General features: G+C 48.4%; 1 protein-coding gene across 2 annotated transcripts in view; it reads right to left on the bottom strand.

The window, feature by feature from the left end:
* Positions 1 to 9,582: 9,582 nt before the first annotated feature.
* Positions 9,583 to 27,169, bottom strand: part of Lrfn2 (leucine rich repeat and fibronectin type III domain containing 2) — a 168,756-nt gene continuing 151,169 nt past the window's right edge. For both annotated transcript variants that reach the window (XM_075980952.1, XM_075980950.1), the window contains exon 3: positions 9,583 to 10,918. In XM_075980952.1, coding sequence (XP_075837067.1) covers positions 9,952 to 10,918 — 967 coding nt within the window. In that variant the 3' untranslated portion in view covers positions 9,583 to 9,951. The remainder of the gene's footprint in view (positions 10,919 to 27,169) is intronic.

Genomic DNA, 27,169 nt, shown 5'->3' with positions numbered 1-27,169 from the left:
CACTTCAAACAAGGTGGAAGGCAAGGACCAACCCTTGAAGCTGCCCTCTGACCTTCACATGAGCACCATGAGATATACACACACAGGCATACACGCAGGCATGTGCACGAGCACACACACACACACACACAATTTTTAAATGTGAGACCTCTATAACAGTTGAGTCCTCTGCATTGTTTCTTTTGAGGTCCCCTCACTCCACTCTGGACCTTGGGCATTTGGGCTCGAGGAGGCCATGGGCAGGGAAAGCTGGCTAATGAGCTGACTGGTCATCCCTGGACCCCAGAGGCACCCGTACTACTTCAAATAGGGGCCTCTATGCAACCTTCAAGCTCCTGAGCAGGGCCGGGCTCTCACAGGAGCCCTTTCTGGTTGAAGCTTTCATTCCAGAAAAGTCGTTCAAGAAGATACAAGAAGGAAAGCCAGGGGAAGGCTGATAGGCACATCTGTGTCCTCCAGAGCCCTAGCTGTTCCGTGTTGGCTTCTACATTGCGCCAGCAGTGGGGGTAAAGAGTGAGAACTGGAGCCCCCATAATCCCCATGCCAGCAGTGAGGGCTACTGTTTCCCTGGCACCTCTAGATGTTCTCGGGACTGTGACTTTAAGAACATAAAGGGGTCTGGAGAAAGTATCCCATCCTCTCTACCCTTCTCTGGTGTGGGAGGTTTTTCTGTCTATGTGTTGCTTTATTAGTCAATGAATATAGAACTGATTTGAGCTTATGGCAGATAAGAAAAGAACTAGGTGGGGAAAGTTGGGCTGTATACTGGGAGAAAGAAGGAGGAGTCAGAGAGAAGCCATGTAGCCCACCAGAGACAGAAACTGGGAACTTTACCCGGTAAGCCACAGCCATGTGGTGATACACAGATTAATGGAGATAGGTTAAATTAATATGTAAGAGTTAGCCAATAAGAAGCTAGAGCGAATGGGCCAAGCAGTGATTTAATTAATATAGTTTCTGTGTGATTATTTTGAGTCTAAGATAGCCAGGCGGCTGGGAACCAACAAATGACCTTCCTCCAACACTTCTCTGCCTCTTTCCTTGTCTCAGCATCATGGAAGACCAGTGGTGATTTTACAAGGGTCCAGCAGTCTTTAAAACTTCCCTGACCAGGCCCTGGTTCTCCTCTCTCTTTCTTTCTCTTTCTTTTTCTCTTTCTCTATCTCTTTACCTTTTCCCCTTATTTCTCTCTCTCTTCCTTTTTGCTTGGCTTCTCTCCCCCCCCCCCCTCTCTCTCTCTCTCTCTCTCTCTCTCTCTCTCCCTCCTCACATAGCTCAGGCTGGCCTCGAACTCACTATGTAGTCATGGATGACCTTGGCATCCTTGGCATCCTGAACCTCCTCCTTCCACCTCCCTATTGATGGCATTACAGGCAGGCCTCACCATTCCTGTGCTATGGATAAAACCTAGGTCCCAGGTATGTTCCAGGCAAGCACTCTACCAACTGAGCTACATCCCCAGTCCTGTCTACCTGTTTTCCAACATTATTTAGAAGTCACTGGAATCTGCCTTCTGGCTGGGCTCTGGCTTTCCCTCAGGTGGGAATGCAGGCTTTACCTAGAGGGCTCAGCTTGAGCATGGAATGTGGTGCAAAGGCCCCTCCCTGCCCTGGGCTAGGCCTAACATTCATCATGCCTGGCTTTGCTGCTAATAAGACTAATAAGAATATTCACGGATATTGAGCAAGGAACTCTAATACTTAGAGAGGGAGGCTGGGGAGGATGACTTCTTTTGCCAACCCTGAGAATCTGACATATTTGAAATGACTATGCTATAATTACAATAATGATTTCAATCTTGCGTGTCATTAATATTAATGGTTGCTGTCATTCTCCCTTTCCTGACTTGGTGAGAGCTATGTGAGACCATATAGGCACAGGGTGCTTCACAGGTGGACTTACTGAACTCAATACTGAGAGTTTCCAGAAAAGGAAACCAAGTCCAAAAACCAGCATCCCCACCTGGGTTCTGCTGCTGAACAGCCCCTTGCCCAGGAACAGCCGTCTCTGTCTGGGGCTACTCAAGACCCTCCGGGTCTTTGCAGCTATCCTTTCGGCAAGCATGCCTTGTTATTTCTGTCACCACCACCTTCCACACCTGTGGTATCTAGAGCTGCCTTCTTTAGAATGTTTGTCCTGGTCTAATCATACCATGACCATGCTTGACTCAAAGCCAACCATTTCCTCATTCCTGGTCTTAATTCCCCTTTGGTAGGACTTAAAATGTGATGGAGGGTGCTGAAGAGATGGTCCTTGGTTAAGAACGTGTGTTGATCTTCTGATTGGTTCCTAGAACCCACAGTGGGTGTGGCTCACAACTTCCTGTCACAGCAGCTCCTTGAGGATATGAAGCTCACCTGTGGCCCCTAAAGGTATCCATACACACACAGCATGCACACATAAACAAAAATATCAAACATCTTTTTAGAATGCATTCTTCCAGTGAGAGGGTCCGTCTTGGACTGTGGGGCTCTTGTTTCCCTCCACACTGGGCCTTGTACTAGTGCTCAGCTCTTCAGAAGAAGGCTGAATGAGTCCCTCTGAGCTCCTTCATGTCTTTCTTTCTCTTCAGAACCTAGTCTCCTGGAACGCAAGGGTCCCACACCCTGTGACATGAGACACAGGTGACATTGTGTTTCTTATCCCCCTGAAGTTCTGTTGTCCATTTCAGAGCAAATCCGGTCGCCCAGTGTTTGAGTTGATTGCTAGGGGGCTGAGCGGAGGCAAGTTTGGCTGCTCCTGCCATCTCCCAAAGGTTTTGCTGAGCTGAGGTAACTCATCTAGAGCTCTTGGGAAGCCTGTGATCTACAGGAAAGTCTTGATAAATGTCAGCTGTGATTATTAGCTTAACTTTGCAGTTTGATATGAACACATCAGCTTTTATCTGCCTATAAAAGGTTTAAGGAACTTCCGATAGCTGGTCTGAGTAGGTAAACAACCAGACTATCTTTGATGGAGATGCAAACGGTGTCCTCAGGTGCTTCCCATCTTCCCCTGGCATAGCTGATGAGGCAAACATGGCAGAGGACAGGGGTTGGAGTGAGGCTTCAGGGATTAAGGGGTGCGTGCGTGCGTGCATGCGTGTGTGTGTGTGTGTGTGTGTGTGTGTGTGTGTGTGTGTGTATGTGTGTATGTGTGTGTGTGTGCCTTCTAGAACAAGAAAGCCATGCTTCCCTGAGGCATCAGGCAGGCTAGCTAACACAGGGAACCATGGACTGGAATGGGCTGGCGGAAAGGAAACATCTTGGAAGCTGTCTGTGGCATTCAAAGAAAACAAACCACTGCAAAATCTATACATGTTAATAGTCACTATGAGGTGCTCCAGAAAGCATAAATAGACAGATTACCGAGGAAGTAAAAAGTCATACAGGGTGTGTTCACCTCTACTCTCCAGATGGACAGCCTGAATGGAGAGTCAGTGGCCTGGATGACTAAGGACCAGATGGGCAAAGGGAATTCTATGGAGATGGTGGCAGCTCAGATTCCCTCCCGTCATCAGGAGAGTCAGTATGTCACTGTGGGATCCACTGGTGTCTCCGAGATCAGGTGGTGTGATCCTCCCACCCTAGCCCCAGATGTCACCAGTGTGAGATGGTAGAGAAAAAGGCTGGCTCTGATCAGTTAATAGCACATCTGGCTGGTGGTTAAAGGAACTGTAGCATCAACAATCTCATTAAAAAACAGAAGCAAAAGCAAAGAAGAGCCTGTTGCTTGGCTCCACTTCCTCTGAGACATAATCAGGAAAGAGTTGCCAGATGTCACATAGATTGAGGATGGAGACAAGGACATCAAGGTATCGGGTGATGTACCATGGCAATGATGAGGACTCAGAAACACAGCTGTTATGGTTAATACCGAAGGTTGACTTGATGGGGTATAGAACCACCTAGGCAATATGTCTCCACGTACATCTGTGAGCTGTTTTCAGATAAATTTAACTGAGGAAGGAAAACCCACCTTAAGTGTGGGTGGCACCATCCCACTGGCTGGGGTCCAGGACTGAAGAGTCGGAAACCAGCATTTCTCTTCCTGCTTCCTAATTGGATGACACGTGACCATGCCTTCGCCTACAGGATGGATCATATCCCCTTATAAACCATGAGCTGACATGACCCTTCCTTCATCAAGGTGCCTTTGTCAGCTATGTTGTTGCAGTAACAAGAAACTGCGCTAACACGGAGGCAAAGGCTGAGCCTCTCTTGGGTCTGGGGGAATATGGTGTTTCCTTCAGTGGGATTCTGCCCAGAAGGAACCCTAAGAGCTTTGTTGTACAAGTCACCCAGTGAGGAAACAGAGAGGCACCCTAAGGGCTGGAAGCTGAGAGTCTACAATGTGAAGCACGCTTAGATATTTTTTAAACTGTGAAGGGGCATTGTTCCTGCAGATGTCAGGAAACATCTGGGATGGGTCTGGTTCTGTTCTGCAAACTGGGGAAGCTCAGGTGTTTACCTGTGAAATGCTGTCTTCTCACAACAAACTCTTGCCTCTGCCAGGTGTGTGGGATAGAAGGTCTGGGTGCGGGAATCTAGGTGTGATATTTCAAGCATGTTCAGGTTTTACTGCTGCCTGCCTGCCATCTTTCTACGGAATAAGCCAGTTTGTACCTCCAGCTGCAGCTTGTAGAATTCTCAGGGGCTACAGGAAGAAGGCAGAGGGGGCCCACTCAAACCTACAGATACCCTGAGACTTAAACAGAAAGCACATAGAGATGGAGAGATGGATCGTACTGGGGAAAACTCCGTACCCCAGTCTTTCAATGTAAGAACTGGGAGCCTGACATCTTGACATTTTCAACTACTTAGCTAAAAATGACATCCTTTGAGAAAAACGTGTCTCTTGGAATTTCAATATTTGCAATGGGGAAATGAGAAACATTCCCTCTTAGGGAAACCCAAGAATGTGTCAATACCAGGAAAGCGGAGAAGTGGGGTTAGTTCTTTGCCAAAAAGTTTGGCAATCGGCTAGGGTTATGCTATTTCAGCCATATCACATCTAGCAAAGATGCCTGACCAAAAGGCTAGCCACGGGACTTCCTGAAAGTTCCCCCAGGGGAGAAGGGGTGACGGCAGGAAAGCTGGGCAGCACAGTCCAGTTTATAGATATCTCCTGGCCAGTGAAAGGCAGGTGCTGTGGGTACAGGAAGGTCCATGTGGTAGCTTGAATGTAATTGGCCTCCATAATTTTACTACTTCCCAGTGTCTCTGTTGACTGCCTGTTGCCTGCAAGATGTAGGACTCTTAGCTGCTACTCCAGTGCCACATCTGCCTCCATGCTCCCTGCCATGATGATAATGGACTAAGCCTCTGAAACTGTAAGTGAGCCTCACCAATGAAACGTTTTACTTTGTAAGAGTTACCGTGGCCATGACGGCTATCGACAGCAGTGGAAACTCTGACTAAGAAAGCCCAAGTGAGGTCAGCACGAACATTTAACCGTGACTTTGAGCCTAGAGTCGATGCCTCAGAGTTGGTCAGAACTGAGACCAAAGCAAGGACTCCAGAAAGAAGTTGTTGTGCTGTTGTTCAATGTCGTCTGTACCTGGCCGGAAGGAGGAGAACTCTGTGGGGTGGGTGGCAGGAATGTGTGCTGAAAAGAGCTCGGGCTTTGCAGTCAGACTTCTCACGTGACCCTGGACAGATTCCTTAACCCTTCTAAGCACTGAGGGCTTCATTATGCTCTCATCTACCGTGAGAGAACATAGAAATGACATAGTAAGACGTTGGGGGACACATGAGGTGCTGAACCTGAAACTGTAGGATCCCACAGGAATTTAGCAGACATTTCTCTTGTCCTCCAGAAGCTGTGCCTCTGAGCCCTTTATATGTCTAGAATCACACTGTCCAATATGCCCATCTGAACTAGCCACAACTAGGACTCAGGTGCTTTAAAAGTGGTCAATCCAAGATGAGATTGAAAGTACAAGCAAAATATACACACCAGATTGTGTGTGTGTGTGTGTGTGTGTAGTATCTTCCCTAATTTTATAGTGACTGCTTGTTGTAAGAGCATTTTAGATATACAGATTTGAATAAAGCATCTTAGTAATATTAATTTTACCTATTCACACTTAGTTTACTGTGGCTACAAGAAAATCCAGAATTATAGCGGGCCTCCTGTTTTGTTCTGTTGGGTGGCCCTGCTCTAGACAGTGCGTGAAGGCAGGCTCAGAGGCTGTGTGCTCGGGACACATTGGGTTTTTCACTTTGCATTTGGTTACCAACAAGGCATTAAGAATGTGTGTGTATGTGTGTCTGTATGTGTGAGTGTCTGCTAGCAGTGTGTGGGTGTCCACGGAGGCCAGAAAAAATTTCCCCAGAGCTGGAGTTTGTAGGTGATTGTGAGCTGCCTGCTATGGGTGCTGGGAACCAAACTTGGATCCTCTACAAGAACAGCAAATACACTTAATTGCTAAGTTACCCCTCCAGCTCCCACTCCTTATTTTAAAGCTGAGTCTCATGTAGCTCAGACTGGCTTACAATTCACTGTGTAGGCAAGGTTCGCTTGAACTCCTGGCCACCTTGTCCCTACTATTAGTGCTAATGAATACAGGCCGGTTTTTGATAAATAGAGTTATCTGCTGCTCAGTCAAATGTTGGGAAGGCACCTATGTCCCCATGGCCCTGTAAGGCAACAACCACAACCCTGGAAATAAAAATGGCTGGGCCAGGCTGGTAGAGTTAACTCATATGGCCAGAAGTGGCTAGAAGGACACGAGGGAAGGACACCTTCTCCCGTCTTGGGTGTCAGAGGGGGACAGGCCCTCTCTGCACGTCAGAAGATGCTCGCACCTTGTACACGAACTTGGCAGGAAGCAAACTCTTGTCAGGCACTCACAAACGCAGGTGCACAGGGAAAATGGCACTTCAGAGTCATCTTTAGGAAACCAAGAGCTTCCAGAGAAATGAAGAGCAGACATCCACAGACATGAGAAGATTCCTTTTCCTCCCCTCCCAGGCAATGTGGTATGGCTGCTTTTTAAAAGTGTGCATTTTACCTGACTTTTTTTTAAAAAAAAGAGGATATGTACACTTACATTCTGAGCCTGGGGGCATTGCTTCCCCATCCATGTTAGAAACACGAAGACACAAAAGCAGCTATATAGCATGCCACCATGGCCCTGAGCTGCTGACCAAGAGAGACAGTGGGTCATCCAAAGGTGAGAAAGAAGGTGGTCTTTGGGTCCACTTCCTCTTTGGATCACTCTAACAGGATGGGTGGGACGTGTGCAGTAGGAAATTGGAGCAGGAAAGTCAGAGGTAAGGAAGGATGCGCAGTTTTCTTTGGGGAGGTTGTTTTGTTTTGAAGTAGGGTCTTGTGTAGCCCAGACTCGCCTCAAACACATCATGTAGCAAAGGATGACCTCAAACTTGGGATTCTCCTGCATCCACCTTCCAAGTGCTGGATTATAGGCACGCACCCCCACAGCCAGTTCACGCGGTGCTGAGGGTCAAACCCAGGGCCATGTGCATGCTAGGCAGGCACTCTGCCAGCTGACCTATAGCCTGGACCTAGAAATGTCCTTCCAATGGGTTAGTGTGACAGAGAAGGGACATTCTAGAGCCCTGGAGCCTAGACTAGTGTGAAAAATGGTTTTGGGTTTCTGGAGACAATAGTCTGGTGTTCGGTTGACTTTATCAGAACTGGAAAATGATTATGGGAAAGGCAGCAGGCAGAGGAGGGGACAGCAACAGGAGGGGTGAGAAGGGAAAGGGAGGAGGGAAGGAGGATGCAGGTGTGGAATGGGAGGCTCCCTGGCAGAACCACGAGGTCATCTGCAGAGACAGTGTCATCTCTGTGTGTTGTGTTCTTGGATGGGGCTCTGAGTTCATCAGACACTGAAGCATGCTCTCACTTGCAGGCTCTGCAGGTTGCATGCCTGTGGTGCAGGCTAGACTGAATGGTGAGGTTAGGAAGACGGGAAGGAGGGAGAGGTAGTACGCAGGCTCTGGGGAGAGAGCTGAAAGGCAGGAGACAGCACAGACGTGGCAGAGGCAGGCTGTCACTCTCTCTAAAGCAGCTCTCTTCCAGGTGTGTGGGAGTGGAGTAGGGGCGGGGTGGGTTCATGCCCAGATGGACATGAGCCAAGACCCCCTTCTGCTCCTACTCCATTGCCTCCGTGAACAAATACTCTGCAGGGAGTCATGAGAAGGCACCCCTTATTTTACCATGAGCACCCTGAACGTCATCTTAAGGAACAGGCAAGGCACTGACTCTGCCCAGAACCACCGTGGTTGGGGGGAAGACAGGATCGTGGCGGCGAAAAACCTCCCCAGGAGGCAGGCAGCCTTTACCTCTGCCCTGGCTTGGTCACTTTAGGTAAGCCTCATGCTCTGGAGAGAGGGAGGACAGTTTAAACACAGGTTGATTACAGATCCCTCCTGAGCTCTCTGGAAGAATGTTTTAAAGAATTTCAGCTTCTGCTGGAAGCTTCTAGCATGTTCCCACAATGCCACGGGAGGGTCGGGACTGACCCAGTGCTTGTGCTCCATTCAGGTGATCACCTAGACTCGGGAAGACCTAGTTCACCTTCAGAAGCCTAGGACCTTCCGAGGGCTTTGCCAGGAGGGACACTGAGGTCCAAAGAGAGAATAGGTCTTTCCTATGTCATTCAGTGGCCTATTCTCCTCATCTCCTTCACATAAAAGTCCTTTATGATCAGCACAGATCATCACTCCCAGGAGAAGAGGAGGTGCCCTCAAGGTACGATCCCTTCTGCCCCACATCACAAACCCTCTCTCAGGGCCGCCTGCAGCTTGGGGTCAACTCTCTAACTTAGTTTGTTTTGCTGGGTGTGGGCATCATGTCTGGGCACGAAAGGAAACTGAGTCATTCATACATCCCAAAGCAGGCTATAGGGCTGGCCAGGGGCTCTGGGACTCTGGGAAGAGGTTATGGGGTCTCTGGGCAGGGGTTATGGGATCTCTGGGCAGGGGTTATGGGGTCTCTGGGCAAGGCTTATGGGGTCTCTGGTCAAGGGTTATTGGGTCTCTGGGCAGGGCTTATGGGGTCTCTGGGCAAGGCTTATGGGGTCTCTGGTCAGGGGTTATGGGGTCTCTTGGCAGGGCTTATGGGGTCTCTGGGCAGGGCTTATGGGGTCTCTGGGCAGGGCTTATGGGGATCTTAGCAAGGGTTATGGGGTCTCTGGGCAGGGATTATGTGGTTTTTGGTCAGGGGTTATGGGGTCTCTGGGCAGGGCTTATGGGATCTCTGGGCAGGGCTTATGGAGTCTCTGGGCAGGGCTTATGGGGGTCTCTGGGCAGGGCTTATGGGGTCTCTGGGCAGGGCTTATAGGGATCTTAGCAGGGGTTATGGGGTCTCTGGTGAGGGGTTATGGTGTCTCTGGCCAGGGGTTATGGGGTCTCTGGGCAGGGGTTATGTGGTTTTTGGTCAGGGGTTATGGGGTCTCTGGGCAGGGGTTATGGGGTCTCTGGGCAGGGCTTATGCAGTCTCTGGGAGGGGGTTCCACAGAATAACCAGAATCTTGCTAACTCCCACCCACCCTCACCTCATCCCACCAGGCTTCTGGGAACACACTTTCACACGTAGAGAACACTCTCGATTTTCCAGAAGAATGAAGAGGAGTCTGGGAAATGGAAAAATAAATTAAGAAATCAAAACAACACTGGATCCATAAGCAATCCGAAGCCGCTTGCTTGTCGCTACATCTGTGAGTAGAAAGGCAGTATGCTGCCTCTCCAAACACTCAGGGATCAGTCTGACACTTGAGTGAGTCCCATTCCCTGAGCACACCCCGCTGGGTGGTGGGGACAGGCATGGGAAGGTGACATGGGGAAAGAGGTGTAGCTGGGCAGGACATGAGGCTGTTGACAGGGAGACAAGACTGTCCCTGGATGTAAACATCACCATAAAAACTCCACAAACACTTGCCAGTGCTGACTCTGTCCCCTTGCTCTCCCACCGAGAGTGGGAGGAAGGGTGCGCCTACCCCAGCTACACAGTACTTTCCATTACCCACTCTGAGCTGCCAAATGTCCCCCGGGCTCCCACCAGGTCACTCTCCTCAAAGGGCAAGAGCATGCCATTGACAGACAGGCTGCGCTTCGTCCAGATGTTTGAGACCCGCCTAGGCGGGCTGTAGCCACCAGGAGCAGCTGCAGCTGCAGCTGCGAAGTCTCCCATGTCAAAAGAGTGGCTTCTTTTGGCCTTGCCCTCCAGGGGCAAAGGGAGAAGGCTCCTGGCACGGGTGGCCGGGGGCCCCAGCAGTGGCTCTCGGTCTGAGTGGTGGCCCCTGGCTGATGTCCCTGCCCCTCTGCCTGCTGGAGTCCTGGAGTCTAGAAGTTCTTCTTTCCTTTGACTCTTGAGGTCCAGGGAGGCAAAGGCTCCCATCAAGCGGTCAAGGCTGGGCTTGGGGCGAGGAGCAGGGGGTGGGAGCCTCCAGGGACCCCGGCTCAGGCCTGCAGCTTCCCCGCTGCCCAGAGAGCTGGAGGAAGAAGAGTCACAGGCCCTGGCCAGGCTTGTACTGAAGTCCATCAACTCATTCCTGACCACAACCTTGGGTGGTGCCTGAGGAAGCTGCCCAACAGAGATCCCGCCCAAAGGTGGAGGCTGGGCCCCATTGGTCTGCGAGTACACATTGCTGACAGTGGCTGCCGCCATCTTGCCCGGGGTGTCGTGGTTGCAAACTTTATACCGGACCATGAGGATGACGATGAAGACCAGCAGCGTGGTCACAATGATACCCCCGATGATCAGAATCATGGTGCCCCCCAGGACCTGACTGTGCATAGATTGGCATTGTGGGTAGTCAGCCTTCGTGAAGAACTGGGCGCAGCCCACAATGTTGGTGGCTGTGAGCGTCGTGGCTGTGTCGTCCCACATGGCTAGCACACACAAGTCGTAGCCTGTCCCGGACACCAGGTTGTTGACCACGAAGGCCTTGTTGGAGGCTGGGATCATCCTGGGGAGGGAGGCAGACACAGAGAGTAAGAAAGGGTGGGGTGATAGGGTCCAGACACAGAGCAACAGAGACACATGCAGGCCCACTGAGAGGACGGCAGAGACCGGGAAAGGTAGAAATGGTGGATAAACGGCGACCAGAAGGGAGAAAGGAAGGAAGAAGAAAGGGGCAAGAATTAGGGGTGTGGCAGAGAAAATGGTAAAACCATGAATGATGTGATCTGGAAGATGCAGGGGACAGTTGGGGTGAGAGCAAAGACAAGAGAGAAATGTTTGGGATGGAGTGTCAGAGAAAAGAAAGGAGACAGACATTCTCTCTAGGTCTGACTAAGTAAGTGCCCAAATGTAAGGCAATGAATTCAAAGATGAAGGAAATAAAATGATAGTTGAAAGTATGGGTGAGGGCCGGGCGGTGGTGGCACACGCCTTTAATCCCAGCACTAGGGAGGCAGAGGCAGGCGGATCTCTGTGAGTTCGAGACCAGCCTGGTCTACAAGAGCTAGTTCCAGGACAGCCTCCAAAGCTACAGAGAAACCCTGTCTCGAAAAACCAAAAAAAAAAAAAAAAAGTATGGGTGAGGAGAGGCATCTAGACATGGGACAGAGGTGGATGTGGGGCCAGGGGGTGGGCAACAGAGAAGTACAAAGGCACCTGGGAGGGACAAGGAAGGTTCAGGAATTAGTGGGGTGATTGCCCCTCCCCCACATCTGTTGCTAACATCCCTCCACCCATCCCCTAACACTAGAAGTCCTCAGGGGTCCTGGAGACCTCTCTAGGCCTTTGCTTTGGGAATCAAAGGTCCTACCCTGAGCCTGAACCCAGGACCTCTCTCCTGCAAGGGAGCTCCTTGTGCGAAGGGATCCGTTCCTGTTGCAGGCTTCTGGTGTTAACAGGAGAGAGCAGGTGACAGACACTATGACCATTCAGAGTGACAACCGTGCTCTTATTTCAGAGTACAGAAAAATGTCTGAGGTTCAGAGAAGTTAGATGGTTTGCCCACGGTCACACAGCTAGGACTAACTTCTCAGTCATTGACAGATATAGAAATAGGTTTTCTTTTTTTATTGAAAAAATTCTTTATTGGGGGGTGTCAAGATAGCTCAGTGGGTACAACCCTGGAACCCTGAAAAGATGGACATAGAGAGTAAGCTCCATAAAATTGTCTTCCATGCATGCTCCATCGCATATGTGCATGTGCACACACACACTAATAACAACTTTTAAAGGAAGTCTGCTTTCTACTGCATTTTATATGTTTATTTTGTGTGTCAAGGGGTGGGGAGGCAGGCATGCCATGCCATGTGTGTGGAGGGGTGGGGAGGCAGGCATGCCATGCTGTGTGTGTGGAGGGGTGGGGAGGCATGCATGCCATGCTGTGTGTGTGGAGGGGTGGGGAGGCATGCATGCCATGTTGTGTGTGTGGAGGCAAGAGTCTGTTCTCTTTTCTACCATAAGGGACCCGGGAAGTGAACTTAGGTTTTCAGGCTTCGTAGCAAGTGTCTTCACCCTCCAAGCCATCTTGCCAGGCTATAAATAAAGGGTTTTGTTGTTTTGTTGTTGTTGTTGTTTTAAGTCCTCACTTCCCTGGAACTTATCACACACCCATTTCCCCAGAGCACAGTATCCTCTGTCGCTCGTGACCACCTACAAGTTTCTAAGCCTGGGCAGGATCCAAGAAAGGGCCCTGGTTGTGGCCAGTGCCGCAGGGCTGCAGGAGACACTGAGGTTCACCAGTTCCTTCTCCTGGTGTCTTGAGGTGCCAACTGAAGCAGCAGGATCTAATGCCGGTAAGGACAGAGCCTGCTGGCAGCTGTAGGCTCAGCAGTCTGACATGACCCTTGTTTGTTGTCTGTGATTTAAGCTTGGCAGGGTTGGCTCTCACGATCCTTACTTTGAAGATGGGCAACTGGAGCCAGACCCAAGCCAGGTAGTGCAGCTATGGATCTGGGTCAAGCCCAGCACAGTCTCACTGGCTTGTGGGGACTGCAAGAGTACAGCCCTGAGAGAGGAGACTGCGTCCCTGTGCCTGGAGCACCTGCTCTGAACACAACTTTCCACACTTAATATTTCTTGCCCTAGCAGCCCTAGGACATGGATCATGAGCCCAGAAGTCAGCTTGAGGTTAGCTGTGCTTTCTAGGGAATCAGAAAGGGCTCTGCTCTTGGTATAAACAGTCAGAGAAGAGAAAAGGGCTTGACTCAGTGGTAAAGAGAACTTGCTGCTCCTGTAGAGGACCTGAGTTCAGGTACCATCATGTCCATGTCAGATAGCTCATAACTGCCTGTTGTAGTCAGCTCCAGGGGCTCTGACACCTTCTTCTGGCCAACTTAGACACATGGAAGGGCTCACATGTGCGTATGCATGTGCATGCACACACAAACACACACACACACAGAGAGAGAGAGAGAGAGAGAGAGAGAGAGAGAGAGAGAGAGAGAGAGAGAGAGAGAAACCTTTCTAGCCTAGCTGGCAGAATCAAGTTTGCTTTTACTAGTAGTAGCTGCCAGTTTTTACTTTGCCTTTCTGTGAGCATGTGGTTTCATTCAACCTCCTGACACCTTGAAGAAAGTCATGACTGCTCTTCCCTTCAGAGAAGTGACAGAGGTAGGACCAAGTGCCATCCATGGGAATCTTACCTCTGTGTGTGTGTGTGTGTGTGTGCACATGCACACAGATGTATATACATGTGTGTATGAGGAAGCCAGATGTAAACCATAGGTATTGTTCCTAAGGTGGCTTCTCCACCTTGATTTTTTGAAGTAATACTCTCCTTAACTGGGAGTGCATTGGCTAAGCTAGGTTGGCTGGTCAACAAGCCCCAGGGATTCTGTTCTCACTGTTCTTCCGCTGAGCTTTTCATGTAGTGTCTGTGGCCTGAACTGGGGGTTTCAAGAATCTGCCCTGATCCCAGGACTGCTCAATTTAACACACAGCATCCAGTAATTTCTAGGTACCAGAGAACCACGTGAAAAGTAGGTGCTAGTCAGAATCTAGGGCTTGAATGGAGCTCATCTACTACCTGTGAGTTCTTACACACCCCATCACATCCTCCTTAAGAGAGCTACCCAGTAATTCTTGAAGCAAGTCCAGAATTCTGTGTTCCTCCTACATTCCTACCCATCAGTCAGTAGCTCTCCCAGCTAAACAAGCATTCCCAACTCCATACTTGGATATTTCACTTTGGGACCTGGATGTGAAATGACATAGCTCCTAAGTCACTTGCCAAGGGTCTGAGACTCACAAGTAGCCACCAAAGTTCCTTATCAGAAATTCCAACCTAGACCACTGCTTATATTAAACCCCACCCCAACACTCTCTAAATTTCCCTGCTCAGGTAAGAGCATCACAAGTCAGTCAGGCCTGGCCTGGGGAGGAGGAAGGCAAAATCTAGAGTTTAGATTTCAGCTGAGAGCTCAAAACCAGAGAGATTGCTCAGCTTGTGTAGAGGATCTGAGTTCAATTCCCAGCTCCCACATGGGGTGGCTCACAGCAGACTGTATCTCCAGGGGATCCAATGCCCTCTTCTGAACTTCACAGGCAATACATTCATATGTACATAGTAACACACACACACATACTTAAAAAATTGTTATTGATTTTTTAAACTTCATGTCATGACCACTTTATGGGACCATTTAACATATAACTACCATAACTGTAATGAACATTTCAGCAACACCTGAACATTTTTGAGAACACAATAGCCCCAAGTTAATACAAAGTCAAATTCACAATACATCCAATATGTTTCTGGAAGCATTCACCCAAGCTGCAACCCGTGACACTGAAGCCTTGATTCTGAGTGTTCAGTGTATACATACTATACTGTCTGCAGCCTGTGACTCTGAAGCCTTGATTCTGAGCATGCAGTGTGTACACATCACACCGTCACTGTTGTCACACCAAGCACAGCCAACAAACTCTGCCTGGAACACCTCAGACCAGGGTATTGCATATTTTAGTGTTTTTACTCTACATACAGAGATTTCTGCTCTATTGAAACATATTGGATTAATTATAAAAAGCAAAATTTTACTATTTTTTCCCATTCTTGCCCAGCATGTAAGTATCAAATTATATATCTTTGGATTGTATTGTGTTTGATTTTAAAAACTGTTGTTTGAGCTGCTGGCTTGAGTTGCATGAAAACTCAAATTAAATGATTTTTTGGCTTGGGATTAGGACAGAATTTTTGTCAATGTCTTTTGAAATGGTCAAAAATATCCTTCTGCCATTTTATATTATGTATTTATGCAAAGTGGCATTCTCAGTATTGCAGATTACAAAATCAAAATATCAATCAACTCTCAAAAATGTTGAAGATACTCCACATTCTCCAGTATCAAATATTCAGCCAAGATTTAATTCTTCATTTAAAAATAAACAAGCATATCCATCTCATTAGTATGCAAATTTGCTTTGCTCTTCAACACATGGTAAAATTGTATGTATACCAAGGAATTGTTCAAAAATTAATTTCTTGATGGGCTGTTATCAATAAATGTTTGGTCTAATATATATTTCACAGACCTGCATACCTGGAATCATGATAGCAGAAATAATTTAAGCAGACATGATACAGGAGAACAGAAACTGTACAAAGGACCTCATTGCAAAGAGGTGGTCAAGGCATAGGGACTAAAATGGAGTAACCCTAACTGTGACCAATGCCAGCTGAGCTGTCACATCCCTGCTGCTCCATGGAGGAGAGAGAATCATGTAAGTACGATACACAAATGGATGCTGGCCTACAAACCGTCTGTCCCTGATCAACAATCAGAGAATACAGAAGACAGGGATAAGTGCCCATGTTTTGTAGAGATTTAGCACTGGTTGTCACATACAAGCATGCGATAGGTTTTCTGAGAATTTATTCCAATTATGTTCTTCTAAAATCCTTGCTCTGCAACAAATTAAGAAGAAGAAAAAAGGCTTTCCTAGGGAGTGCCCCGAGAGGCACTAGTCTAGAAGCTGGTTTCTTTACCGTTTTCAGCATTGTCGATCCCTGGCTCTGCACTGCTTTGATAAGTATTGACACTTATCAAAACAGAACAAATCTAAATGGTTGCTTCAATCTCCCCGCCTCTCCCTCTTTCTCTCAGAGTGATCTCTAAGATCCTAGATGTGTCTGAGAGCTTTCCAGAGAGGTATTTTTCTTTCCTTAGGGATTAGTACTTGGGTATCTGAAGACCTTTTATGGATACAAAACATGGACTTGGTATGTTTAAGCATATGTGTATTTAAAATTATATGTGGGAGAAAAATTATGTGTATGGGGGTTGTGAGTCTGTCTGAGAAGTACCATTGTGATTATGTCTATATGTGTATGTATTTTTGTATCTCTCTATCTCTATGTATGTGTGTGTGCATGTGTGTGTGTGTGTTCATGTAGATATGGTACACAAAGCTCTGGTAACTATCAATATCAGTCAATACTCTGCCCCTTCTCCCCCTAGAACCCCCATCCTCTGATGTTCTGAAGGGACCTCCTCTGTGACCTCCTACAGACAATGGCAGATTAGATCCACTGTTTCCTAATGGCATAGTTTTCCCCAAGAATAGGCATGCTGGTCCTAAAGGTCAAGCCTTTAGACTGAGTGCCAGAACCCATTCTTTGGTTCCATGATTTAACGGTTAACCTTCAATGTCAGCAGTATTTAGAGTCACCTAGGAGACACTCTGTGTCTGGAGGAAGTTTTCCTAGAAGACTAACTGAAAAAGGAAAACCTGTCTTGCATATGGGTAGCACAGGCCCATATGTTTGAGTCCAAGACTGAAAAAGGAGGAGGAAAAGATGAAGCCAGTTAGCACCAGTACATCTCTCTCTCTCTGCTTTCTGACTCAGACATGGCATGACCAGCTACTTTACTCTCCTGCCACCTTCCCTGAGGGCCTATACCTTCAGACTGTGAGTCAGAATAAACCCTTACTTCCTAAAGTCTTTTTGGAGGTATCTTGCCACTGTAAACAAGTGAAGGAACTAATCCACAAGGTCTCCCATCTCCATCCATATTTGCCAGCATTCCTTGCAGCTAAGTCCAATTGGTACATTTTGGCAAATGGGTGGAAGGAAGTCATGTGTGGTGGACCTTCAAGAGCAGGAATGCATCCCCAGCATGCTCCTTTTGTTCTACATTAGCCCGGGTGGAGATTTGATCTTGCCTATCTAGAGGACAAGAAGGCCTCAGTATCCTTGAAGCAAGTATTCTCACTAGTGTGATAGATAACACCGGATGGTAGAACGCACACTGGATTAAATCTATTGCACTGTTCTGCCAAAACAGCGAGGCTTCCCTGCCTCATGCAGTTCCTCTGGTGAGATGAGGAGACTGGAGTGACCAAAACAAGGGTAAACATATAGATTTGTATTAGAGGAAGTGATCTATCCCTAAAGAAAAGCCTTTGACGTTTTTGTGTTAGCAACGAACACTTCCTCTTTTATCTTCATTGTCCCTTCAGCACCCTAGAACCAGCCATTCCAGAGACTCTGTCTCCATTCCCTCTGTCAGACACACCACTGTGGCCTACTGAGCTGTGGCACTCATGTAGCGAGGTCCTGTCAAAGTGCTGGCTTTACTTCCTGTTTTTGTACCCTTATTACCCATCTTCACAGCCCCACAACTGCCGCGCACTCTGGCTAGCCTCCACATGTTAAGGCCTCAAGAAATTGTCTCATTAAACAAAGGCAGATGCGCCCTGCTTTCGAGCTTCACCCAGGCCCATGAGCCCCAAAGGGGGTTGTTTCTCCCCAACATCAATAGCCAGGAAGAAAGGAGATGAGACTGGTTCAGAAGCACACATGTGTACTCACATCAAGTTCTTACCCTGTGAAAGCTACACACAGGTTGTATCAGGCAGTATCTTTATTCTATGCAGTGACAATCATAGCTGGAGAAAGAGCTTCAAGTAGATACACTGCCAGCTCAACCCCCATTCAGTCGAAAGAGACTGGGCCAGGGTGACAAGTCCCTCAGCCCTCTGCATCTGCAGGCTCTTTGTCTCCAAATTCAACACATGGTGCCCGATGTGTTCAAAAGAATTTGAACAAAAATTTCTAAATATGGATTGATGTGTGTGTGTGTGTGCATGTGTGCGTGTGTGTCTGTGTGTGGAATATGTGTGTGCACATGAGTGTAAGGTGCCTTTGGAGGTCAGAGCTAGGTGTCTTCTTTTATTGCTCTTTGCCTCTTTGGGGACATAGTTTCTTCATTGAACCTCAAGCCTAGTGGTTGTCTAGGGCAACCTGGCTACCCAGAAAGATTAGGGGTGTCCCTTGTCTTTGTCCTGCTAGTGCTGGGGTTGTATACAATGCTGTGCCCAGCCTTTTACATGGATTATAGGGATCCAAACTCAGGGCCCCATGTTTGCAAGACAAACCCCTTGTCCACTGAACTCTCACCTCAGATCCTGGCTGTTTTTTCCTGGTCACTATCCCTGAAATAAAAGCTCTCCCACTATTTAGGCAGTGTTGACATAGTAGTCAGTACTGGAAGATACATGGACGGGGCTGAGCTGTAGCATACCAAGGCATTGTGTTGGGTTACATGCCTACAGTGAGCTTGAATGTGAACTTTGGTGTATTTGGGAAGTGCTCTGTAATAAGTTGTCATCAGACACCAAGGAACAAGAGCACAGTGCTGCCCTGAACATCAGTAGGCAGAATTAAAGCCTGCTAGGAAGCACATTTTAGTATCAAGGTTGACTGTTTGACAATAATCCATAAAGAAAAACATATGTGTGATGGTCCTAATGGACATTTATTAATGCTTGCTAGTGTCAAACTATTCTGAATATTTTGCACATGTTAATTTATTCCTTTTACCAACTCTATGTGTGTGGGTGGTGGGGGGGACTATCATCCCTACGAACAAATGAGGAAATCAGAAGTTGAGGCTCATTGAAGAGAGATCCCTTGCCCAAAGCCTCACATAAAGCTGTGTTCAGCAAGGTCTGAAAGCCTGAGTTCTGTTCTCAGAACAGATCATCTAAAATAAAAAAATAAAAATAAAATAAAAATCTGGGCATGGGGCTTGCTGATCAGCCAGTAAAGGCAAAGTGGCCTACTCCAGGCCAAGCAGAGACCTCTTTTCAAAAATAAACAAAAGAGGGTCTGGAGAGATGGCTCAGTGGGTAAGAGTGCTTGCTGCTCTTTCAGAGGAGCCAAGTTTGGTTCCCAGATCCCTTGCTGAGTAATTCACAACCACCTGTAACTCCAGATCTCGGGGATCCAATGCCTCCTTCTGGCCTCCATGGGCACCAACATACATGTAGCATACACACATACAGACATACATACTCATACACAGACAAAAATAATCTTTAAAAAAAAGAAAAGTGAAGAGTGCTCTTGAGGAAGGATATCTGGAGTTTACTTCTGGCCTCCATGTACACAAGTGCATGCACATTGGAACACATATGTGCACTTATACATGCATGCGCTTATACACACAAGCCCACAAACATGCACACTCCTCCCCAAAGAATACATACTTTAAACCAGTCATGATGCCATCTGGAGACTATCTGAAGATCAAGTTCAGACCCTGCACTCTGGTCTGCTGGCTCTTATGGCCTGGACGGATGGATGTTGAGAAGGACTGCAGAAGCTCTGGGGAAGCTGCTGTGGTTCCAGCTTCCATTCACACAGCACTCACATGCGAATGCTCAGAAATACAAGCTGTCATTCACAGGAGGCTAGTGAACATGGATGAGGGGTGGGGCGCTGACTGATGCTGCTGTGGGGATACTAGGCTTCGTGGCATCTGGCCCTCCCTGTGCCTCATCCTGTAGTGAAATTTCATTTATATTTTAATAAATAAAGCTTGCCTGTAGATCAGAATACAAAACAGCTACACTCGTCAGCCATACAGGCCAGGCAGCCGTGGTGCATGCCCTTAATCCCAGCACTAGAGAGGAATGTAAAGTGGGAGGAGATAGGAACTCATTGTCTTTCAGTCTGAAGATTTCATAGAGGTAAGAGCTCTCCAGTGGTTGGCTGCTTTGCTTTTCTGACCTTCAGTTTGAACCCCAATATCTGTCTCTGGGTTTTTATTACTTGAGCTACATCACCCCTCAGAGAGAGGGAGAGATGTTTTTCCTCCTGGTGGGAGAGAGAAATCCACTCAACACTTGTCCCTGCTGTGTTTCTGCTGATCCTCCCAGACACCCCTGCCTCTAATAAACAGGCTGGCCGAGGCAGAGTAAGGCTAGAGACAAAAGACTTCAGAAGGAGAATCTCTGTCCCACCCAGGGGAGGTCCTGGTCAGCTTATGGGAGGAGGCTGGAGGATGAGACCCAACCAGAAAGGCTCTCTCTGCCCTGCTTGAGTGTGACCTGGGGCAAATCACCTTAACTCTTTATGCTTCACCCACTTCTGACGTTCTAGAATTTGACAAGCCTATTGCCGAAGGAGCTGCTAGCAGGGAACGGTGGCCTGAGGACTATGCCGTAGTTCACCAACTCCAAATAACAGCCACAGCCCTCAACATTCAACACTCAGCCATCTGAGCTCTGCACTCAAATCCCCTACAACTCAGGGGCTAGATGTTTACTGTTATTTCATTTTCCAGAGTTTCAGCCTTCCTGTTTGTAAAATAGCTTGCATGGTGTGTGTGTGTGTGTGTGTGTGTGTGTGTGTGTGTGTGTGTGTGTGTGGTGTGTTCACACACCTGTGAACCTGGCTGTCCAGGTTACTAGGTATAGTAGTTTGACTGTAATTGGCCCCCACAATTCCATAATCTCATGGGAGTGGCACTATTAGGAGGTGTGGCTTTGTTGGAGAGGGTATGGCCTTATTGGAAAAAGTGTCACTGTGGGGATGGGCTTTGAGGTTTTATATACTCAGGGTACTGCCTGGTGTGTCAGTTGATCTCCTGTTGCCTGCAAGACGCAGCAGTCTCAGCTCCAGCATCTCCTTTGCCTGCATGCTGCCATGCTCCCTGCCATGACCATAATTGATGCAACCTCTGAAACTGTAAGTAAAGCCTCTCAATGAAATGTTTTCTTTATAAGAGTAGGCCATGGTGTCTGTTCACAGCCACAGTAAACCTAAGACACTAAGCAAAGGAAAGCTGCTGAGGCTGTGGTCAGCCATGAGGAGCCCATAGCGAGGGGTGAACCATGTCCTCCTTACGGGGAGCTGCCCAGGGTGGTGAGGTCGATAACCTGTCTGTCCATCTACTGTACCCTGTTCGTCCTGACCTCTCAGTAGATGCTCTGCTTGCAGATGTCCACAGCAGATAGACAGAGTAGTATGGAGTGGAGACATATATGTCCATGAAGCTCACTGACCAGCTGGCTAGACAGCTGGTGAGCATTAGGTTTAATGGGAGATGACTCAAAGAGCAAGGTGGAAAGCAATAGAGGAAGACCTCTAGAGAGGACCATGTCTCTGGGAGGCAGGTGGGGCTGCGGGTGTTACCTCCTGAGGACCTCTGCAGCACCACCTTCTTACCCTTCCTGTCTGCCCGTAGGATGCCCACCACAGGCTGGAAGACGAAGCAGCAGCTCCTGGCAGTGGCTGATTTACTGATGTCTTTATCCACACTCTGATATTTCACGGCTCCCAGGGCTTTGGTGGAGCAAATATGACCTTTTATTCTTTGCTTTGTTTAAGACTCAAGGTCAACAGCCCAGCTGTGAGCTATCAGCAGCTCCCTCTGCCAGACACCCTGTGTCAGAAACTCACAGCAGAGATTCATGATGCCAACCTCAGCCCTCTTTGCCTCCCTGGCCCTTGACACCAGCACAGAAAAGCCATGGCCACGTGGCTCACGGAGTACTGAGGCTCGGCCATTGCTCTCCACCCTCCACACCAGGCCTGCCTGTCCTTAGGGTCTAGTCATGGTCTGGTTTCTTCAGTGTGTCCAGCGGCCGCAGTGTAGCTGTGACTCAAGCTATGCATGAAAACACTTGAGGGCTTGACCGTCTTTTCCCTTGGCGTGGAGAAGACATGCATCTGCCTGACTCTGATGGATCTTCCAGGGCCTCTAAGCCACTTCTGTCCTCAATTCAAAGCTCTGTTCCTCTAATAACACTAACTCTGCCTGGAAAGTCCTTCCACTTGTCTAACTGCAATTCCCCTGAAGTGAGGGGATGGCAGGAGAGTTAGCTGGGGCCGTGCATCCTGCTTTCCCACTGCATCTCCCCTGGCACTGACAATAATTTTGGGGGTGCCCGTGAGGAAGAGATGGGGAGTGGGGTAGTGAGAAAGTGATGGAGATATTGCCTTGACTTAGGCTTGTTATCTGTACCCCACTGCCAACAGGACACTCCGCCGGTTCTTTCCATCTCCTTTGTCCTGGGAAATGAAGTGTACAGACACTCTCTGTAGAGTGTGGCAGGCCTGGGTTCAAATTCTCTTTCTTGGGAGATCAGAGACTAAGAGGTGAGTTTTAGGGTGCTGCATCTGGGAACCTCCACAAGAAACCTCATCAGATCTCCCTAGGAGAAGTTGTCCTTAGGCCTGGCTCTGGGCATTCATCTTCATATAGGAACAATCATGGCAATAGGAGTAGTGGGGGGGGGGAGCTGGGGTGGATAGTGAGTGTGGGGGGTAAGAGAGAAGGCTGGGGTGAATAGTGGGAGGTAAAAGAGAAGACTGGGGAGGATAGTTGGGGGGAGGAGAAGGCTGGGCGAATAGTGGGGGGAAAGGAGAAGGCTGGGGCGGATATCTTTAACTGCCTCATTCTTGCTCTGTTTTTTTTCCAGGCTATAGAATTTGCAACAAGTCCCATTTTAAAGTCAGAAGAAACAAATTCAAGATGGCTGCATCAATCAAGGACCTTGGCTTTTGCCTTCTCCCCACCCTATGTTCTCTCAAGTCTTTGGCCACATGTCCAGGAAGGGCATCTGGTCTTGGAGGTTGTCTTGTCTCCTCTCATGATGTTTTCTGCCTCCTGTGGCTTCTAAGGCTCCCACTATGCCCTCCAGAACATCAGCTTCCTCTACTGTCCATTCCAAAAGAAAACCACCCCAGCCTCTCCCAGGCTTCTGCCCGTTACAGGTGCAAAGCCATGCATCTCCAACATAGAACATTGGGCCTTTGATCTGGTGGCTTGGGATGGGGTCCTCGGAGGTTTCTCACAGGCAAGGTGAGGAGTGCAGGATGAGTCTCAGCCACAGCCCACAGCCTGGAAAATTCCCCGGTCCCCCTCTGGAGGGGGAGACTTGCTGACTCCCAGCCACACCCACATGGAGTTTTCCAAGCTTTTCCACTCAGACCTTCTTGGCAACAGTCGAAGTCGGGGGAGGAGATGAGCGCAGACTGGGAGAAGCCTTGGCATCGGCTCAGCGAGCACGAGGTGGCATTTTGATGGGTGGTAAAAATATCTCCCTGGCATTCAGGGACAGCTGCCACCTCATCACCATCGTAACTTGTAACTTTCAGATCCTGTCCCCATGCCCAGAACCTGAAAAGCCCACTCTGTCCATATGTCCTGCGAGATAGAACAGGTCACCAAGCCCCTGACCCCAGGCCACCTTCAGACCCTGTAATGGCTCTCTGTCATCACAGCCAGATGCTAGCCCAAAGGCCTTCAGACCTCTGGGGAAAGGGAAGGGCTGTCAGGATGCTGTGGCCTGCCTAATGAGCTAATTAAACAGTATCATAAATAATGATGAGCAGGGCTGCTGAGGATGTGGCTCAGTGAGCAGAGTGGTTGCTTATCACACACGAGGCCCTGGGGGTCCATCCCTAGCACCACAAAACCCAGGTGTGGCCATACGTGCCTTTAATTCCAGCGTTTGGGAGGTAGAATCAGAAGAACAAGAATTTGAAAGTCGTCCTTAGCCACATAGAGAGTTGGATACCAGCCTAAGCTACTTGAGACCCTATAAAAAGATCTGTCATCAGAGTGAGAAGAAATTGAAGGAGAGAATAGTGGGGAGGGGGACACACAGGCAGAGGAGCTGGGTCAGCAATGCAGAGGGAGGCTCAGCTACACAATGGGAAGCAATAGTGCTTTGTTCCCACTGAGAACATTTTAGGAGCCTCCACAAGGTTCCCAGCACAGACAGGCATAGCCAGGCATCTGCCAGGAGACTCAGCATGGCCTTGTCTGGAGGCATCCGCTTCACTTCCACACCATACAGCAGTGGCCTTCGCATATATGTGGATGTTGAGGGAAAGGGGTTCTCTGAACATGGCAGGTCCCTCGTCCCTGAGAACTAATCTATCCCATCCATCGTCTCCCAGCAGACTATAGCCACCATCCATCATTAGAGCATCCCCAGTGACTCCTGCCTCCTGCAATATAAAGCTCAAGCCTTGCTTTGGCCTCCGAAGTCCTGCGAGAGTGTCCTGCCCCACCTCAACTCCCTCCCTGCCAATCTGTTCCAGATACCTTGGAGTCCTAGCTGCTTCTCCAGCAGGACAGGCATGTTGTTCTACCCAGGCCTTCGTATGCACTGCCCCCTCTGCCAGGCCATTTCTGTCACTTTAGATCTCTGCTCCAGTGCCACTCCTGAGAGGTCACCCCTGATCACTCACATAAGAAATGGCCCAAGGCTGTATTTTGCTTTGTTTTTCCCAGCACACATTTAAAATAATATTTAAAAAATGTATCTTGTATGTATATGTGCATGTGAGAGCAGTGCCTGTGGAAACCAAAAGAGGGCGGCAGATCCTCAGTGACTGGAGTTAAAGACCATTGTGATTTGCTTGACTGTCGGGAAGCAAGCTTAAGTCTGGAAAGGCTAGTGCTTGCTTTTAGCCTCCGAGCCTCTCTCCAGTTTCTAAAATATTTGTTTTAATTTTTAAGACAAAGTCTTATGTAGCCCAGAATGACTGAACTCAATAGAGAGTTGAGTGTGATCTTGAACTCCCAATCCTCCTGCCTCCACCACCTGAGTGCTGGGATTAGAGGCATACACCTCCACATTTAGTTTTTGTGATACTGGAGGTTGAAGCCTGAGTTTTGCGCATGCTAGGCATGTACTCTTATCAACTGAGCTACATCCATGACCCCATATTTTAAATTCTCTCCCTCCCTTCCTACTTCCTCATAAACCTGAAGGCTTCTTCAGGACCAGGATTTTACTATTTTGTTGCAACCAGCGGTAGTGACTAGATATTAGGTAACTATTTGCTGTCTTGACTTCCCTGCAATGGGGAACTGTATCCTGACATTGTAATCACAATAAACCTTTTCTTTCTTGTAGCTGCCTTTGCCAGGTAAGTTTATCAGAGAAACATAAATAAAACTCAAGCAACAAGGATGGAGTGGAGAGCAGAGCCCCGCCCCTATTCTTGTGCTGGCTGCTCACACTTAGCCGGGGTTGGGGGTGGGGGATAAGATAAGGAAGGCTGCTCTGCATCGTCTCTTTCTTTCCACAAGCTCCTCATATTGTCTCTTTTTGAGAGTTTGCTTTCTGGTCTCAGAGCCAGAGATGAGAAATCCATGGTAGAATGAGACTGGACCAGAAGCTCTGGGCATCTTCTCTCTCCAGAAGATAGGGGACCACCAAGATGTGGATTGCAAATGTTCTGTAGGCCATAGACCCTGATGTCCTGGTATCATAACATCATAACATGATGCTGCGATCCCAGCCTTAGAGGCGAGGACATCAGATGCCAGCCTGCCCCAACTCTGTAGATGGTGGCGGATGGCTCAGCAACCAAGGGGTCCTGAGGTGGGCCGAGGGTGGACTCAGAGTGTTAGAGGACCTCAGGCAGAGGGCTACATGCCTGGACCCCGTGCTTCCCTGACTGCTGCATGTGCCAGCTGTCTCAAAGAAGTCAGGGCCTGTGAACACCTGGGAAAGGCTAGCCATCAGGAAGTATTTGGTGTTTGCTACGGCTTTGATGGTTGAAGCTACCAGCACTGTCCCGAAGTCCCTAATGCTCCTCCAGGCTTAACCACCTTCATAGAGTTAAACATGCATGGGTACCATAGGACCCGTTCTCTGAGATACTCTTACTGGGGGTAGAGGATGCCTTTCTGGAGAGATTCAAGCAGAGTCACTCCAAACTACAGCGATGTCCCCATCCGACCTCATCCTAACCCTAACCCAGAAGTTCTTCTAGAGTATGGGGGATGATAAGCAGAGAAATTGGTTTCAGGAAAACATATTTGACCAGGCAAACATATACCTTATTCCCCGATCCCTCATCAAATCAGTTTTCCCTTGTATAGCTGTCTTGGTCTAGAAAAGTGGAGACACAAGAGTTAGCCTGGCAAACAGACGAGAAGAGAAGTCGGGCGGGCTCTTCAAAAGAGGCGCTCTCTAGTCTTCTTGACTTTAGTACTTCCTGGTTTTTAGTACTCCTTGGCCCCAGTACTCTCTAGTCCCAGTACTTCTTTGTCTCAATACTTCCTGGTTCCAGTATTTCTTGGTCCTGGTATTTTTTGTCCTGGTACTCCTTGGTCCTAGTACTACTCCTTGATCTTGATAGTCACTGGTTTCAGTACCTTCTGGTTCCAGTACTCACTGGTCTTGGTATTTCTTGCTCTAGTATGTCCTGGTCTCAATACTTCTTTGTTGATGATGGAGGATTCTCATTCGAACTCTTGATTTAATTCCTCCTCCACCCCAGATTAAAAAACACAAGGGGAAAGAATCTATTCCCGTTTTACAGAGGAACCGAGTAAGACTGAGGGCAGTCACATGCTTTGCTTTTGGCCACAGGATTAGTAAATGAGTCTTGGTAAAAGTCAGAGGCTTCGGGAGAGCTAGTCACCCCTCATCTTCTCTATATTTTGGAAGGTGCACAGCACCCAGCTTTGCAGATGTGCATCCATACAATGTAGGTGGACATTAATGGTTGGGCCTACAGGCAAATCTCACACTTTGCTCTCTTTATCTTGCTTTCTGTTTTTCCTAAGAAGGAGGTGTGGCAGCATGCACCCCTGCAAACATTTTTGTCCAGGAAGTGACCTTAAAGGAAAAACCTGAGCTGAGAATGGTAGCAGAGAATGATAGAAGGGGACGTGGTCCTTGGTGACTAGGCCACTCAGAAAGGCAGAACCTTTCTTCTGGACTTCTCTTAAATAAGGGGTGTATGGGTGAGTCCCCTGTCCATCCATTTCTTCTGCTGCTGTGGGGAGGCCTCTGCTCACTTGCTCTCTTTGCTATTATAACCGCTTGATACACTTTGGATTTTAGAGAGCAGCATCCTGCCCATGTTTTCTGCTAAGTGGCCCCGGGTGGCTATTTTGGGGTAGAACCAAGGCACAGTTGGCACCCATGTTCCCTCTTTATGCCAACATTTCCGGCACTTGAAATTGTGGAGAAGTGACTCTGAGCAGAAAAG

This window comes from Microtus pennsylvanicus, chromosome 7, assembly GCF_037038515.1.
Source record: "Microtus pennsylvanicus isolate mMicPen1 chromosome 7, mMicPen1.hap1, whole genome shotgun sequence".
NCBI lineage: Eukaryota > Metazoa > Chordata > Mammalia > Rodentia > Cricetidae > Microtus > Microtus pennsylvanicus.
The sequence above is the reverse complement of the archived record's forward strand: the minus strand, read 5'-3'. Positions and strand labels throughout refer to the sequence as shown.